Source organism: Falco naumanni, chromosome 9 (genome assembly GCF_017639655.2).
Source record: "Falco naumanni isolate bFalNau1 chromosome 9, bFalNau1.pat, whole genome shotgun sequence".
Classification (NCBI taxonomy): domain Eukaryota; kingdom Metazoa; phylum Chordata; class Aves; order Falconiformes; family Falconidae; genus Falco; species Falco naumanni.
The window spans coordinates 1,160,471-1,177,386 of NC_054062.1; the positions used below are offsets into that span (position 1 = coordinate 1,160,471).

Genomic DNA, 16,916 nt, shown 5'->3' on the forward strand with positions numbered 1-16,916 from the left:
GCTCCCGCACCTGCCGGGCGCCGGTTCAGCACGTGGCCTCAACCGTGGCCTGGACCGGCCACGTTCAGTGGCTGCAGGTGAGGGGAGCCGTGAGGAGGAGCTGGTGCTGTGCAGCCTGTCCACCCTGCTGTCCCTGGGTGTATCCCACCTCTGTGCCCCCCCCGAGGGTCTTGCAGCTCTGGGTGCAGGGGGGGCCATCAGATGACCCCCTGCCTGGACCAACCCCCCGTGACCCTGCCAGTGTGGGACTGGTCCTGGTGGCGATCCCATGGGTGGGTCCTGAGGGCTCCCCCAGTGCTGACCCCCCCTCCTCTCCCCACAGCCCTGCCGCTTTGACTACGCTGTCTTCTGCCCCAACTTCACGGAGGTGCCCGTGGCCAGCAATGCAGGTGAGTGCCGGGGAGCCGGGGTCTTCCCTGGCCCCGCCCCTCATCCCCAGCCCCTCCCTGGCTCCCCCTAATCCCTGGCCCCCATCCCCGTCTCTCCCAGACCAGCAAAACTTCAGGGTGACGCTGGAGAGCTCCCTGACCCGCTGCCTGGAGAACCAGCGGAGGTGGACCCGGCTACTGGAGGAAAAGGAGGGGCAGGACCCCTGGCTCCCAGCCCCCCTGCAGCCAGCCCCTGGCCGAGGACCCCCGCTCCTGGTCCCCCCAGCCGCGAGACCCCTCAGTTCCCCAGCCCTCGTGTTCCCCTGCCTGGCCCAGGCACTGAGGGGTGGGTGGCACAGGGCCGGGACCCTTGGCTGGCAGCGCCCACCGCCATGGGGGCTCACCCCCACCCCGCCGCCAGCAGAGGGGCTGTGCTGCTGCGGGAGGCGGCCGCCATCCACGTCCTGGTCACCGGCAGCCTGCACTTGGTGGGGGGGGGTCCTTCGGCTGCTGGACCCCGCGCTCTCCCAGTAACGGGGGTGCGCAGGGCTTTGCACCTCTTTTTACTTGAAGCGCCGGTTCTGCCCCAGATGGTGCTCGGAGGTGGCTGGGGGGGGCACGTGGGACCCCCAGACCCTTCCCGGCTCATCCCTTTTCACCCCAGTGCCTTTTGGCTGTGCCCCCCGCAGGGGGGACACTGGCCATGGGGGAGCTGCTCCCTGCCCCCAGCCCACGTTGGTGGGACTGGCTGGGGGGGCCCTGGCCTCTGAGGGGGCTGCCCCAGGCTGTGCCAGGGTCCAGGTGCCCAGGGGCGTAGATGGAGTTTTGAGGGGGCGGTAGATGGGAGCCTCAAGCCACAGCGAGGTGTGGACTAATTTAACACAGGGGAGATTTATTATTATTATTATTATTATTATTATTATTATTATTATTATTATTATTATTATTATTATTATTATTATTTTGTAACTTGGGTGGGGAGCTGGGAGTGTGTGTGGTTTCTGCCCATCACCCCGTGGGGAGCCAGCAGCCCCACACTGCCTCACCCCCCTTAATAAACATTTTGCTGCTCCTAGTGGTGCCCACTGCCTTCTTGGGGGGACCCGGGAGAGGTGCAGGGGGTCACCCCAAGTGCTGGGTCCTGTCCTGGGGGCACCCGCTTTTGCCCCCCCCCCCCCCCCATTTGAGGGGGAGCCCAGGGGGAGGGGTTGGGGGTAGGTACTCTCTCCGCCCCCCCCGGTGCACCGAGCAGCAGGGGACCGCAGGGGGGGTTGCAGGGTGCCCCCCTCCCCCGGCATGGGCTGCCCTTGGGGGGGCCAAAGCGTTCGCTGAATGAGTAACGGAGGCCCCCTCCGGGCTCGGCCTGAGATTTGGGGCTAAAACCCAGCTTAATGGGGCTGGGGTGGGTCCCCAAGTCTGACAGTTGGGGACCGGGTGGGCTGGGGGGGGTCAGGCCATGCTGCTGGTGGAGCAGGGGGTGCTCTGGGTGCTGCCGATGCTGCGGTTGGTGCTGCTGCTCTCCGAGGCCGGCACCGTGCTGGAAACTGGCTGCAGTTTGGAGGTGGGACCTGGCTGGTGTCGCGGCGCCGGAGGGAGAAGCACCGAGGGGACCCGAGCTCGGGGCGGCCGGCGGTGGGCAGGATGCTGCTGCCGTGTCGGAGGACGGGCACGGGCTTGAGCTGCTGCTGCCAGCGCTCCGGCACTGCCTGAGGAGCAGGCTGGTGCTGGTGGCTGGCCTCGCACAGCAGCTGGTTCCCCAGAGCACTGGGGGCTGCAGCCCCGTATTGACACACTGGGGACGTGCCCCAGAGCTGAGCCCTTTGCCCAGCACCTCACCCTCTGCACGCCCTACTGCTTCCCTCTGCTCCTCTAGGAGTTGTTGGCAAGGGGAGGTGTAGAGCACCGTGCTGTTCTCCTGCCTTGTACCCACCACTCTTGGGGTGCTCCTGGGAGCCCGCAGAGTCCCTCAGCAGGAGCCTGACCCCTAGATTCCCCCCCTTCCCTGGGGGGAGATGCTCCATCCCCCGTGGTGGCTGCATTCAGCAGGCAAAGCAGGCAACGATGCTGTCCTGGGGACCCTGCTGCAGCCTGGGGAGGGGGCAGGAGGCTGCAAAGGGCTGGTGTGAGGGACTGTGCCCTCCAGGGCTTGCCCTCGGCAGCCTGGACCTGCCGCCGTTCCTCCCTTCCCAAGCGCTGTTGAGTCAAAAGGTTCCACGGATTAGCGGCAGGCGGGGAGCGGGAGCTGGCGCCGGGGGGTTGGGGTCGCGCGGGGGTGTCCCGCCGTACCGGGCGCGGGAGGGCAGCGGCGGCCCCTTCCCGAGGCACCGGCCTGCGGGCTCCCGGGTGGGCGGGAGGGGGTCCCGGCGCCGCCGCTCGCCGTGCCTTCTGCCGGGGGCGGCCGGTGCCCGAAGGTCGCCCTGCGAAGCGCCGTCCGCCGCGGCAGCCCCGGGAGCGCGGCCAGCAGCCGCGCCGCGTCCCGGGCGGGGCCTCGGGCATCCCGAGCCCGTGCGGCTGCCGGGCGCCGCGGGGGCGCCGGCGGTCCCGGGGCCGGGGGCGGTGCGGAAGCCCCGGAGCTGCCCCACGCTCACCGGGGCAGGATGCGCCGCCGGTGCCGCTCTGCTGCCTGCATGGGGTCCGGCTGCTCGGGGGGTCCCCGCACCGGGGCCACTGGCTTGTCCCACGCCAGGTCCCGCTGCGGCAGGGCCAAGCGTGCGGGCCCGGGGGGCTCGGTGGCCCCCGGCAGCGGCCGTGCCGCGCAGCGGCTGTGCCAGATGCACCGTGCAGGTGCAGCTTGATGTGAATAAGCTGTAAATAATATGGTCAAGTTTGTATTCATAAACCAATATTCATTGTAATGCATAAACAGGCTTGTAATTGTGTAGTGACAAAGGGGTTAAAATGTCTGAAAGATCATATAGACTGTTCGGACAAGAAAGTTGCAAATCTCTGCAAGGGGAGCTGTCCTCCTTATCTGCAAAGCAAGTTGCCCTACCAAGGAGATAACGGGGCAGCTGGATGTCTTTGAGTAAAACTACAAGGGGTATTGTAAAAAACCCTGGGAAAGATTTCTACAAGTCTGCCAACTCGTCACTTTTGAAACAGCAGTGAAAGCAAAGAGAAGGGCCAAGACCTGGAGGGAAACCTACTGCTTCTAGAATAACTAAAGCATATGCTTCAAAGTGATGTAGTGTGAACGAACTTTAGAATAGAATTAAAGAATAAACATTATGTTTGTTAGCCACTGTAACAATTGTAGATATCATGTACCGCCACATGTTACTCATCTACCTGTGGTGTCTGTTCTGTTACCCTTTGTTAGACATCAGCCTATCTGCTGAGCTTCTGTGTTAAAACTTTAGCGGAACACTTCAGCAGGAGAGGACAGATAAGGGTAAAAGAAATAATTAAGCAAGAAAAGCAGATGGCCAGCAAGGGCATAAATTACCTCAGACTGATAAGAACACTGCAAATGAGCAAAAGGTGAAAAGTACACCATGAGGAAGACCTACAGCCTTCCTCCCATAGACCACTGCCCACATTCTAAAGACCCCGGCCCACAATTTTTGGAAGAATCTGCGCAAGCGTGAAAGACTGATAAGCTAATTAGCATACGAAGTGAGGGTAGGCGGGTTCAGGTAATGAATATGTATAGGCTTTAATGGAATATTCATTGTTTCGTTATATAAATATAAGATAATCTGCCCCTCTGGGTGTGTACGATTGGTGGAAGGATCCCCCGTACGCCCGGCGCCGACAATAAAGAATACTTAATCACTAAGAAATTCTGAAGACGTTCTTTGAAACAAGCTCCGCGGCTGCGGTTGCGGCCCCGGTTCGAGCCGGCGGGCAGGCATGGTGGCACTGGAGCGCCGCCCGCTCGCACCCATGGGTGGCCTTGTCCCGCCGGGCAGGGGTGGGTGCCGGGTGCTGGGCTGCCCTGTGCCCCCCCCGCGGGGCCAAGGGGCACCGGTGGAGGGGTGGCTCCCCTTGCCCAGAAGGAGCCCGTCCGCGTGGCGTCCCCCAAACAGGTGCTGGCACTGCCAGCGTGTCACCGCGGGGCCACGGCGGCAGCCAGCGGGCACGGCTGCGGGAGCCAAACCCGATGGGGTGGATCGGGCTGGGCTGGGCTGGCCCCTGGGGCTGTGGCGGTGGGCCCAGCCCCGAGGCTGCGGTGATGGGCGCCATCCTGACCGCCCCCAGGGATCTTTCCAGGACACCATCCGGACCCTCAACACCCTGCAGACCAATGCCAGCGACCTGGAGCAGGTGAAGCGGGAGCGCAGTGACCCCCAGGCCCAGCTGGAAGCCATGCAGGGCTTTTTGGAGCGGACCGGGATGAAGGTGAGGAGGGGGGTCCCCCCATCACCCCCCCCACCCCACCCCACCCCGTCCCAGCAGCGGTGCCGCCATGCTCAGTGCTGGCTGCCTCCTGGGGGTCTTCTCGGGTGGTTGACCTCTGGCAGGTCGAGGACCTGGATCGACTGAACATCATCCATGTCACGGGGACGAAGGGCAAGGTGAGGCAGATGGGCAGTGCTGGGGGGCAAGGGGGGGCCTCCAGCCTCTCTGGCTCCGTTTGCCCCAGCACGGGGGGGTTAACGCTGCTGTCTCCCCAGGGCTCAGTGTGCGCCTTCGCTGAGTGCATCCTCCGCAACTACGGGCTGAAGTCGGGCTTTTACAGGTGAGTGGGGGGGGTCAGGAGGGTTTGGGGGGGCTGGTGGCACTGTGCCCGACTGTGCCGCCCTCTCCTGCTCTGCCCCCCCAGCTCCCCTCACCTGGTGCAGGTGCGTGAGCGGATCCGCATCGATGGGCAGCCCATCAGCAAGGAGCAGTTCAGCAAGTACTTCTGGCTCGTTTACAGCCGCCTGGAGGAGACCAAGGTGGGGCTGGCGGGGGGTGCTCCCTCCCTCGAGGACCCCCCCTGGGCCATGTGCCCCAGTGCTGGTTGGGGATGCCCAGCAGATGTTGACACCCAACCCCCCTGGGTGCCAGCCCTAGAGCAGGGTGCCAGCCCTGAACGTGGGTGCCAGCCCTGTGGGTGAGGGTGCCATCTCTCGAGCAGGGTGCCAGCCTTAGAGGACGGCGCCAGCCCTGCAGGCAAGGGAGCACCAGGCACGTCTGGGGCTCAGCCGCTGCCCTCACGGCCCCGTGGGTGGGGTGACAGCCGGACGGCATGACTGGCAGCAGGAGCCCCCTGCCGCTGGCTGTTGCCTCATGCTGGGGGACCTTGGGGGTGCCCTGGAGGCAGGAGTGTCTTCACGCAGGCCCAGGTGGCCTGGGCCTGGCAGGCTGCAGTGTCTGTGCTGTCCCCCATTCCCAGGCAGCACCTGGTGGCTGCCGTGGCCGGGATGCCAGCAGCCACCTCCGCTGCTGCTCTGGCCTTGGCCCCCCCGTGCCCCCCGCCTTGGGGACCAGTTTCAGACACCCCCACGCCAAGATGCTCGCGTTGCACCCTGCCGCAGGCATCGCCGGGGGGACGGCAGCCCCCACCGGGCACCCGGGCCCCGTGTCCTGCCCTGGCTGTGGGGGTCCCCTCGCCACAGCCCCTGGGTGCAGGAGCCAGGGAGCAGAAAGGCTGTGGAATCCCTGGCGGGTTTCAGCACGCAGGAGACACGGTGCCACGGTGACGTGCTTTAGGGCCACCAGCACCAGGGGCGGTGGGTGCCCCGGGCGGTGCGGCGGGGGGCGGGGCTGGCGGCGGGGCGGGGCTGGCGGGGGCGGGGCTGGCGGGGGCGGGGCTGGCTGCGGGGCGGGGCTGGCGGGGGCGGGGCTGGCGGGGGCGGGGCTGGCGGGGGCGGGGCTGGCGGGGGCAAGCTCCGCCCGCCCAGGAGCCCCGAGGGAGCCGCGTTGCTGCGGAAGGGGCTGTGACGCGCGCGGGAGGGGCAGAACGCGGTGCTGTAGCGACGGCCGCGGCAGCCATGGCCAAGCGGTACGACATGGCGGAGTGTCCCTTCTGCGATGAGGTCTCTAAGTACGAGAAGCTCGCCAAGATCGGGCAGGGAACCTTCGGGTGAGTGCCCGGCCCGCCCCGCCGTCGGGCCTGCTGCTCGGGGCCGGCCCCCTGGGCCCCGCGGCCCGCCCGCCCCAGGCCCGGGCGCCGCCCGCTTGGGTCTCCCTTCCTCGGCCAGCGCTCCGGCCGCGGGGGCCGGCCTGGCCCCTCAGCCCTCCTTTCGCCGGCCCGGCGCCCCGCTCTGGCAGAGCAGAGTTCCCTCTGGAGACGGGCGGGGCGGGGCCCTGCACCTTTGCCCAAAACGTGCAGTTTCGGCCCGAATCCTTGGGGGGCTCCTGGGCTGGCTCGGCTCGGCCGCTGCTGAGGGCCTTTGGTCCGAGCGGGATGTGGCTGGGTCGGATGGCGGGTCAGCACAGAGCGGTTGTCTCGTCTTTGTGTCTTGTTTGCTGGTGTTCCCGGTCAGGAGCACCTGGCTGCGTCCCTTCTGCCTTGCGCTGCTCAGTGGTTTCATTCTGGTTTTACAGGGAAGTTTTCAAAGCCAGACACCGGCAGACAGGCAAGAGAGTAGCACTGAAGAAAGTGTTGATGGAAAATGAGGAGGGGGTAACTGCAGCAGCATGGCAGAAGAAGGGGGTAAGTGCCGGAACGTGGCTGGGCTGTGTTTGGGAAGGCCGGGGTGCGGGGTGGCCCTTTGTCGTCGAAGGCTAATGTTTGGGACGGCATAGATGTGCTTTCGCAGAGTAAATGTGTTTCACAATATTTGCAGCTCTAATACGCTGTATCCTGAACCTGTAAGGGTGTGGACAGGACCCCAGCCCTGTGGCCTTTTTCCTCTCCTGCTGATACTGTGATAACGTTGGGCCTTGTGGCTTTGCCAGGGCCTACGGCTTGTTGTCACCTTTCTGGCTGCAAAGGCAGCAGTGTGGTGCAGTCCCTGTGAGGTCACTGGGCTGCGTGGGACAGCTGCTGGGAGGTGGCCCACACGTTCCTCCTCCCGTGCAAAAGCCTGTCATCCCCCCCCAGGCGCAGGGCTCCCCGCTGGCTGTTGTTTGTGGAGGAGCCGGGTGGTGTGTGAGGGGCACGTGCTCAGGGGTGTGCAAGAGATGGGAGAAGCTGGGGAGAGAGGTAACAGCTTAAACAGCGCAGGCAGTAGCTGGGGAGGCTGCTCTGCAGCTTGGGCCAGGCCGTACCGTGTGCCGTTACAAATGTGGAAGATGAGGAGAGGAGGGAGGGGTGCCTGCATGCCTGCCTCAGCACCACACAACCACTCTCCTGTGAAGGAACGTCCCTCCGCAGTGGTGCCCTGGTGGTAAATAAATGTGCACAGTACCGGTGTGGGTGTTTTATTTTAAAGCTCTGATCGGCCTTCAGTGACCTGTGACAGTGCTGCTCAAGCAGGTCCCCTGCCGAGCTGCCACGGTCACGTGTCTCCTGTTCTGTAGGCAGGGGTGGCCTGGTCTCACGCACCCCTAATCCCCGTCCTTTCTTTCGCCTTTCCAGTTCCCCATCACAGCCTTGCGAGAGATTAAAATCCTCCAGCTGCTCAAACATGAGAACGTGGTGAACCTCATCGAAATCTGCCGGACCAAAGGTAGCTTGCGGGGCTCTCTCTCGGGCTGGCTGCCAGCTTTTTTTTCAGCCCTCCTTCTCTGCTGAGCGGGCTGGTGTTTTGTGCTGGGCGTGGGGTCCTCTAGCTGGGCATAGGCCTCTGTCCCCGCCTGTGATGCGAGGGGTGATGGCGCACTCCTCTTGGAAAACAGTTTCTTATAGAGTTCGGGTGTTGCTGCACCTTGGCTGGAAAAAGCTGTGGTCAGTGCTGCTGGGATATGGGTGTGCTGTGGCAATGAATGCTGCCCCTATTGGAAAAGTCCTGAGAGGCTTGAGATAAACCCACACTGGAGAGGCTTTGAAGCAGAGGGTTTTGAGCCCGGAGCTGTGCACAGCCAGTTCCCTCCTGTCAGGACCTCTAGCTGTCCCTCTCAGTTGGCTTGCGATGGTTTGTGGCAGCTCTGTGCTGATGCTCCAGCTCCAGCTGGAGACTTGCTTGGCTTTCTGTGGATGGCAGCGACTGCTCGTGCTGTGAGAGCTGGGACTCCACTCGGGGTGGCCCTGAGCTGCTCTTCCACCTCCTCGCTTCTACCTCACGTGGTGTGCCCCTGCTGCGTGACTGGCACGCTCAGTGCGCTTGGCCTGGCTCCGTTTCCAGTCAAGTTGCTTTAAAGCACTTGGTAGCTTTTATACGTCATTGTCTTCTGTGGATTTGTATTGTAAAAAATACTTTTGAAAGTGACAGCTGATGTTCAAGCCTGCCATTCTCTATATTCAGTCGCTTCCGTGAAATAAAAATGAAAGTGGCAGGTATCTGGTGCTGGTGTGTTTTTAAAAGTTCACTGAACTGGTAGAAGTGTTTGGCCCGGGACCAGGAACTTGAAGTTGCTCTAGTCCTCTACAGCACGTAGATTATAGTCCTCCGAACAGGTATGAGTAGAAACACTGACAAGTTAATTTTGAATTCACTGTGCGATTAAACAAGTTGTGATGGTGTACCCAAGGTAACTATTTTTGTAGCCGTGTCGGTCGTTTGTGTTTTGTTTGAATTCCAGTTTTCACCCAGATCTACTTTGACCTCAGTTTCCAGTAAAGCAGAAATATTGCATGTGCTGTTCTCAAACTTTTAAGCGCCTCTCTTTTTAGGTGGGAAAGGTGTGGTAGGGGCCATATGTGTGTAAGGAATTGCAAACCTGGTACAGCAGGCACCCTGCTGGCTGGCAGAGTGGTGCGTTTCTGTGAGGGCTGAGCTTGGCTGTCATTGTCCAGTAGGAGCTGCTGATAGGCAAGTTTTGCCGATTACAGCTGATGAAAATCAGCTTTCTTTTTACTGTTTTGCATGTGTGCTCTAGGAACAGGATTGAAATAGACTGCTTCATTTGGGGCTTCCTGTTAGTGACTTTAAATTGCAGTTGGAGTTGGAGTTTGAAATCGCTTTGATCCAGAGCAGCCCATTTTCACAGATGATGTTTGAGGCTGCAGAAACCCCCGCTTTCTAATACGCTGTTAGACAGATTTTTCTCCGTTTCTGCATTTTTGCTGGGGCTGTCTTTGCGGGCGTCTCCGTTATCCCTGACGCGATTGGTGGTAGTGCTTGGCTGGCAGCTAGTGGTGTGTGCACCTACCAGCCGTGGCTTGCAGGGAGGAAACCCCACAGCCGTTACGCGCACAGAGCAATACAAAATGAAGCTTTCAAAGATTTTCGTGCCCTTGCCTTGCCTGTCTGATCACGTTCACGACTCTGATCCTCATCCTCTGTTCTTCTGTTGCTGGTTGTGGGTCTTGGGGCCTGCAGGCTGTTTCTGGTTCTGTGTGTGCCGGTGCCCTGAGGTTTTGTCTAGTGAGCGCTGTATGTATGAGCAGCAGGGTGGCCGGAGGCCAGGAGGAGCTGTGCTGGGGTTAAGGGTCCCTCCTTGCTTCTCCCATAGCCTCTCCATACAACCGCTGCAAGGGCAGCATCTACCTTGTGTTTGACTTCTGCGAGCACGACCTGGCTGGCCTTCTCAGCAATGCCCGTGTCAAGTTCACGCTCTCAGAGATCAAGAAAGTGATGCAGATGCTGTTGAACGGCCTTTACTACATCCACAGGAACAAGGTACCGGCCAGAGCTGTGCTGTGCTCTGAGGTCACCCTGCTTTCTGTGGCTTTCCAAGGAGTGGGTGTCTTAGCACAGGCTGGAGGGAAGTCCTTGCTTGTCCTCCGCCTCTGGAGCTGCTGGCACCAAGGAGGTGCTGGCACCAGGCGCCCAGGGAGGGTACCTGAACGGCTTAACCTTTTGGCGTCTGTCCTGGTACAGATCTTGCATCGAGACCTGAAAGCTGCAAATGTCCTGATCACGCGGGACGGAGTGCTGAAGCTTGCGGACTTTGGGCTGGCTCGAGCTTTCAGCCTGGCTAAGAACAGCCAGCCAAACCGCTACACCAACCGGGTGGTGACTCTGTGGTACCGGCCGCCAGAGCTGCTCCTAGGTAGGAGGTGATGGGCTCTGCCGGCTTCTCTGTCCTTCTCATTCCCCTGGGTGACTAACGCGACATCTCTGTTTAGGGGAGCGGGACTATGGTCCCCCCATTGACCTCTGGGGTGCAGGGTGCATCATGGCAGAGATGTGGACCCGCAGCCCCATCATGCAAGGGAACACAGAGCAGCACCAGCTCACCCTCATCAGCCAGCTCTGCGGATCCATCACACCGGAGGTGAGGGCGTGAGCGTGAGCGAGCTGCAGAGAGCGGAGGGAGGCGAGAGGCGGTGGTGTGGGCAGGTTCTGGGATCGGCCGTTCCTGGGCCTCTTCCCATGCCCGCTGCTGGCAGGGAGGCTGGGGAAGCTCTGGCAAACTCTGCTTGCCTCCCGGCAGCCCCGTGCACGGTGGGGCACTGCGCTTGCCTTGCTACTCTGTGTAGACTACAGCTGTCCCATCGCTCATGTTAACCTCGTGAGGAGAAAAGGGTGAACCTGCCTCCCAGACCCCCTTCGGCAGGGGGTGGCTTGTGTCCTTGTGTTTGAGCACAGAGACGATGCTGGCTGCTCCAGCTGTGAAAGAACAGAACATTGCACGTAGGAATCTGTTCTAGCCTGTGTTTGGGGGTTGTCTCACAGAGAAACACCCTTTGAATTTCTGCTTAAAGAAGGGTGGGGTTTGGGTTTTTTTGTTTGTTTTGTGTTGAGAGGTTTGCCTCTGGTGCTTTGAACTGGTCACCTCGAAAAGCCTCTTCAGTTCTGTCTTGTCACTCGCGGCATCGGCTCCGTTCTGGTGGGAGCATTTAGCTCTTTCTCAGCTCCTTCTTTAATGGCGGCTTGTCCTGCCCTCTTGTGGGGGATTGAGCTGGGGGATCTCTTGGCCGGGGCTGTGATCTGGGGGTTGTGTTGTGCAGGCAGCTGCAGAGGCCTGATGCCTGTCCTGCATGCGTTATGTACGTACATTGAAGGGGTTTTCTCTTGTATGTAAATACCTGGTGTGGTCTCTCAGATCAGGGTTGGGGTAAGTGCTGGTGACTGCAGCAGGCTTTGCTTCCTAAGGATAAAAGGAGCCACAGACATCCTGGTTGTTACTTAGCAATCGGGTTTGTGGCTTTACCTTTCTGGATGCTGTAGCTGGCATGAGCCTCGCTCTCTTGTAGCTCTTTTGTGGGAGAACCAGAAATCCTGGAGCATCCTGCAAGCTGTTTCCATTCCAGCAGGCCTCCGTCCTGACTTGCCCACGTGTCTCCAGGCTTTAGCGTACCCTTTAGGGCCTCCTTCATGCTGTGGGAACAAGGTCTGCCAGTTTTGTAGTATTGTTCTCCCTGCAGACCTCACCCGAATTTGCCTGAGGGTGTTCGCATCAAGAATGGCTTGTCCTCTCTGTAACTATTTCCTCCCAACCCTGCTTTCCTGCCCCTTCCCAGGCTTGGCCAAATGTGGGTAAATACGAGCTGTACCAGAAGCTGGATCTTCCCAAGGGTCAGAAGCGCAAGGTGAAGGATTGCCTGAAAGCCTACGTCGGAGACCCCTACGCACTCGACCTCATCGACAAGCTGCTGGTGCTGGATCCCGCCCAGCGGATCGACAGCGATGATGCCCTGAACCACGACTTCTTCTGGTCCGACCCCATGCCCTCGGACCTCAAAAACATGCTGTCCACCCTCAACCAGTCCATGTTCGAGTACCTGGCCCCACCGCACAGGAGGGGTGGGCACATGCCCCAGCAGCCGTTCCAGGGCAGGAACCCGGCCGCCACCAACCAGGCTGGATTCGACCGAGTGTTTTGAGTGGGGGCTTCCCCAGCGGGGTCCCAGCTGGGCTACTCCGCAGGCTGCATTCAGCGGGGATGTCCTGGCAAGGTCTTTCTGTCTGGGAAAGGACTTTCTTCAAGGCGAAGCGCCTGCTGGCTTTAACTCGGCTCTGAGATCTCGTGCGGCAGCTCAGCCACCACGGAGCCGCTACAGAAGGTGATACCTGCAAGCCTGCAGCTGTTTCCCTGCAGCTTTGTTACAGAGCTCCCGCACCTGCCGGGCGCCGGTTCAGCACGTGGCCTCAACCGTGGCCTGGACCGGCCACGTTCAGTGGCTGCAGGTGAGGGGAGCCGTGAGGAGGAGCTGGTGCTGTGCAGCCTGTCCACCCTGCTGTCCCTGGGTGTATCCCACCTCTGTGCCCCCCCCGAGGGTCTTGCAGCTCTGGGTGCAGGGGGGGCCATCAGATGACCCCCTGCCTGGACCACCCCCCCGTGACCCTGCCAGTGTGGGACTGGTCCTGGTGGCGATCCCATGGGTGGGTCCTGAGGGCTCCCCCAGTGCTGACCCCCCCTCCTCTCCCCACAGCCCTGCCGCTTTGACTACGCTGTCTTCTGCCCCAACTTCACGGAGGTGCCCATGGCCAGCAATGCAGGTGAGTGCCGGGGAGCCGGGGTCTTCCCTGGCCCCGCCCCTCATCCCCAGCCCCTCCCTGGCTCCCCCTAATCCCTGGCCCCCATCCCCGTCTCTCCCAGACCAGCAAAACTTCAGGGTGACGCTGGAGAGCTCCCTGACCCGCTGCCTGGAGAACCAGCGGAGGTGGACCCGGCTACTGGAGGAAAAGGAGGGGCAGGACCCCTGGCTCCCAGCCCCCCTGCAGCCAGCCCCTGGCCGAGGACCCCTGCTCCTGGTCCCCCCCAGCCGCGAGACCCCTCAGTTCCCCAGCCCTCGTGTTCCCCTGCCTGGCCCAGGCACTGAGGGGTGGGTGGCACAGGGCCGGGACCCTTGGCTGGCAGCGCCCACCGCCATGGGGGCTCACCCCCACCCCGCCGCCAGCAGAGGGGCTGTGCTGCTGCGGGAGGCGGCCGCCATCCACGTCCTGGTCACCGGCAGCCTGCACTTGGTGGGGGGGGTCCTTCGGCTGCTGGACCCCGCGCTCTCCCAGTAACGGGGGTGCGCAGGGCTTTGCACCTCTTTTTACTTGAAGCGCCGGTTCTGCCCCAGATGGTGCTCGGAGGTGGCTGGGGGGGGCACGTGGGACCCCCAGACCCTTCCCGGCTCATCCCTTTTCACCCCAGTGCCTTTTGGCTGTGCCCCCCGCAGGGGGGACACTGGCCATGGGGGAGCTGCTCCCTGCCCCCAGCCCACGTTGGTGGGACTGGCTGGGGGGGCCCTGGCCTCTGGGGGGGCTGCCCCAGGCTGTGCCAGGGTCCAGGCGCCCAGGGGCGTAGATGGAGTTTGAGGGGGCGGTAGATGGGAGCCTCAAGCCACAGTGAGGTGTGGACTAATTTAACACAGGGGAGATTTATTATTATTATTATTATTATTATTATTATTATTATTATTATTATTATTATTATTATTATTATCATTAATAGTTTGTAACTTGGGTGGGGAGCTGGGAGTGTGTGTGGTTTCTGCCCATCACCCCGTGGGGAGCCAGCAGCCCCACACTGCCTCACCCCCCTTAATAAACATTTTGCTGCTCCTAGTGGTGCCCACTGCCTTCTTGGGGGGACCCGGGAGAGGTGCAGGGGGTCACCCCAAGTGCTGGGTCCTGTCCTGGGGGCACCCGCTTTTGCCCACCCCCCACCCCCCCATTTGAGGGGGAGCCCTGGGGGAGGCTTTGGGGGTAGGTACTCTCTCCGCCCCCCCGGTGCACCCAGCAGCAGGGGACCGCAGGGGGGGTTGCAGGGTGCCCCCCTCCCCCGGCGTGGGCTGCCCTTGGGGGGCCAAAGCGTTCGCTGAATGAGTAACGGAGGCCCCCTCCGGGCTCGGCCTGAGATTTGGGGCTAAAACCCAGCTTAATGGGGCTGGGGTGGGTCCCCAAGTCTGACAGTTGGGGACCGGGTGGGCTGGGGGGGGTCAGGCCATGCTGCTGGTGGAGCAGGGGGTGCTCTGGGTGCTGCCGATGCTGCGGTTGGTGCTGCTGCTCTCCGAGGCCGGCACCGTGCTGGAAACTGGCTGCAGTTTGGAGGTGGGACCTGGCTGGTGTCGCGGCGCCGGAGGGAGAAGCACCGAGGGGACCCGAGCTCGGGGCGGCCGGCGGTGGGCAGGATGCTGCTGCCGTGTCGGAGGACGGGCACGGGCTTGAGCTGCTGCTGCCAGCGCTCCGGCACTGCCGGAGGAGCAGGCTGGTGCTGGTGGCTGGCCTCGCACAGCAGCTGGTTCCCCAGAGCACTGGGGGCTGCAGCCCCGTATTGACACACTGGGGACGTGCCCCAGAGCTGAGCCCTTTGCCCAGCACCTCACCCTCTGCACGCCCTACTGCTTCCCTCTGCTCCTCTAGGAGTTGTTGGCAAGGGGAGGTGTAGAGCACCGTGCTGTTCTCCTGCCTTGTACCCACCACTCTTGGGGTGCTCCTGGGACCCCGCAGAGTCCCTCAGCAGGAGCCTGACCCCTAGATTCCCCCCCTTCCCTGGGGGGAGATGCTCCATCCCCCGTGGTGGCTGCATTCAGCAGGCAAAGCAGGCAACGATGCTGTCCTGGGGACCCTGCTGCAGCCTGGGGAGGGGGCAGGAGGCTGCAAAGGGCTGGTGTGAGGGACTGTGCCCTCCAGGGCTTGCCCTCAGCAGCCTGGACCTGCCGCCGTTCCTCCCTTCCCAACCGCTGTTGAGTCAAAAGGTTCCACGGATTAGCGGCAGGCGGGGAGCGGGAGCTGGCGCCGGGGGGTTGGGGTCGCGCGGGGGTGTCCCGCCGTACCGGGCGCGGGAGGGCAGCGGCGGCCCCTTCCCGAGGCACCGGCCTGCGGGCTCCCGGGTGGGCGGGAGGGGTCCCGGCGCCGCCGCTCGCCGTGCCTTCTGCCGGGGGCGGCCGGTGCCCGAAGGTCGCCCTGCGAAGCGCCGTCCGCCGCGGCAGCCCCGGGAGCGCGGCCAGCAGCCGCGCCGCGTCCCGGGCGGGGCCTCGGGCATCCCGAGCCCGTGCGGCTGCCGGGCGCCGCGGGGGCGCCGGCGGTCCCGGGGCCGGGGGCGGTGCGGAAGCCCCGGAGCTGCCCCACGCTCACCAGGGCAGGATGCGCCGCCGGTGCCGCTCTGCTGCCTGCATGGGGTCCGGCTGCTCGGGGGGTCCCCGCACCGGGGCCACTGGCTTGTCCCACGCCAGGTCCCGCTGCGGCAGGGCCAAGCGTGCGGGCCCGGGGGGCTCGGTGGCCCCCGGCAGCGGCCGTGCCGCGCAGCGGCTGTGCCAGATGCACCGTGCAGGTGCAGCTTGATGTGAATAAGCTGTAAATAATATGGTCAAGTTTGTATTCATAAACCAATATTCATTGTAATGCATAAACAGGCTTGTAATTGTATAGCGCCAAAGGGGTTAAAATGTCTGAAAGATCATATAGACTGTTCGGACAAGAAAGTTGCAAATCTCTGCAAGGGGAGCTGTCCTCCTTATCTGCAAAGCAAGTTGCCCTACCAAGGAGATAACGGGACAGCTGGATGTCTTTGAGTAAAACTACAAGGGGTATTGTAAAAAACCCTGGGAAAGATTTCTACAAGTCTGCCAACTCGTCACTTTTGAAACACAGCAGTGAAAGCAAAGAGAAGGGCCAAGACCTGGAGGGAAACCTACTGCTTCTAGAATGACTAAAGCATATGCTTCAAAGTGATGTAGTGTGAACGAACTTTAGAATAGAATTAAAGAATAAACATTATGATTGTTAGCCACTGTAACAATTGTAGATATCATGTACCGCCACATGTTACTCATCTACCTGTGGTGTCTGTTCTGTTACCCTTTGTTAGACATCAGCCTATCTGCTGACCTTCTGTGTTAAAACTTTAGCGGAACACTTCAGCAGGAGAGGACAGATAAGGGTAAAAGAAATAATTAAGCAAGAAAAGCAGATGGCCAGCAAGGGCATAAATTACCTCAGACTGATAAGAACACTGCAAATGAGCAAAAGGTGAAAAGTACACCATGAGGAAGACCTACAGCCTTCCTCCCATAGACCACTGCCCACATTCTAAAGACCCCGGCCCACAATTTTTGGAAGAATCTGTGCAAGCGTGAAAGACTGATAAGCTAATTAGCATACGAAGTGAGGGTAGGCGGGTTCAGGTAATGAATATGTATAGGCTTTAATGGAATATTCATTGTTTCATTATATAAATATAAGATAATCTGCCCCTCTGGGTGTGTACGATTGGTGGAAGGATCCCCCGTACGCCCGGCGCCGACAATAAAGAATACTTAATCACTAAGAAATTCTGAAGACGTTCTTTGAAACAAGCTCCGCGGCTGCGGTTGCGGCCCCGGTTCGAGCCGGCGGGCAGGCATGGTGGCACTGGAGCGCCGCCCGCTCGCACCCATGGGTGGCCTTGTCCCGCCGGGCAGGGGTGGGTGCCGGGTGCTGGGCTGCCCTGTGCCCCCCCGCGGGGCCAAGGGGCACCGGTGGAGGGGTGGCTCCCCTTGCCCAGAAGGAGCCCGTCCGCGCGGCGTCCCCCAAACAGGTGCTGGCACTGCCAGCGTGTCACCGCGGGGCCACGGCGGCAGCCAGCGGGCACGGCTGCGGGAGCCAAACCCGATGGGGTGGATCGGGCTGGGCTGGGCTGGCCCCTGGGGCTGTGGCGGTGGGCCCAGCCCCGAGGCTGCGGTGATGGGCGCCATCCTGACCGCCCCCAGGGATCTTT

The 16,916-nt window shown here is 61.8% G+C and overlaps 1 protein-coding gene across 1 annotated transcript; it reads left to right on the forward strand.

The window, feature by feature from the left end:
- Positions 1–6,199: 6,199 nt before the first annotated feature.
- LOC121094067 (cyclin-dependent kinase 9-like) lies at positions 6,200–12,738 on the forward strand. Its single transcript, XM_040607225.1, has 8 exons — positions 6,200–6,378; positions 6,843–6,921; positions 7,819–7,909; positions 9,771–9,961; positions 10,163–10,334; positions 10,411–10,559; positions 11,749–12,291; positions 12,661–12,738. Exons 1-7 carry the CDS (start codon positions 6,287–6,289, stop codon positions 12,109–12,111), a joined length of 1,137 nt encoding a protein of 378 aa, XP_040463159.1. The 5' UTR covers positions 6,200–6,286; the 3' UTR covers positions 12,112–12,291; positions 12,661–12,738.
- Positions 12,739–16,916: the final 4,178 nt, after the last annotated feature.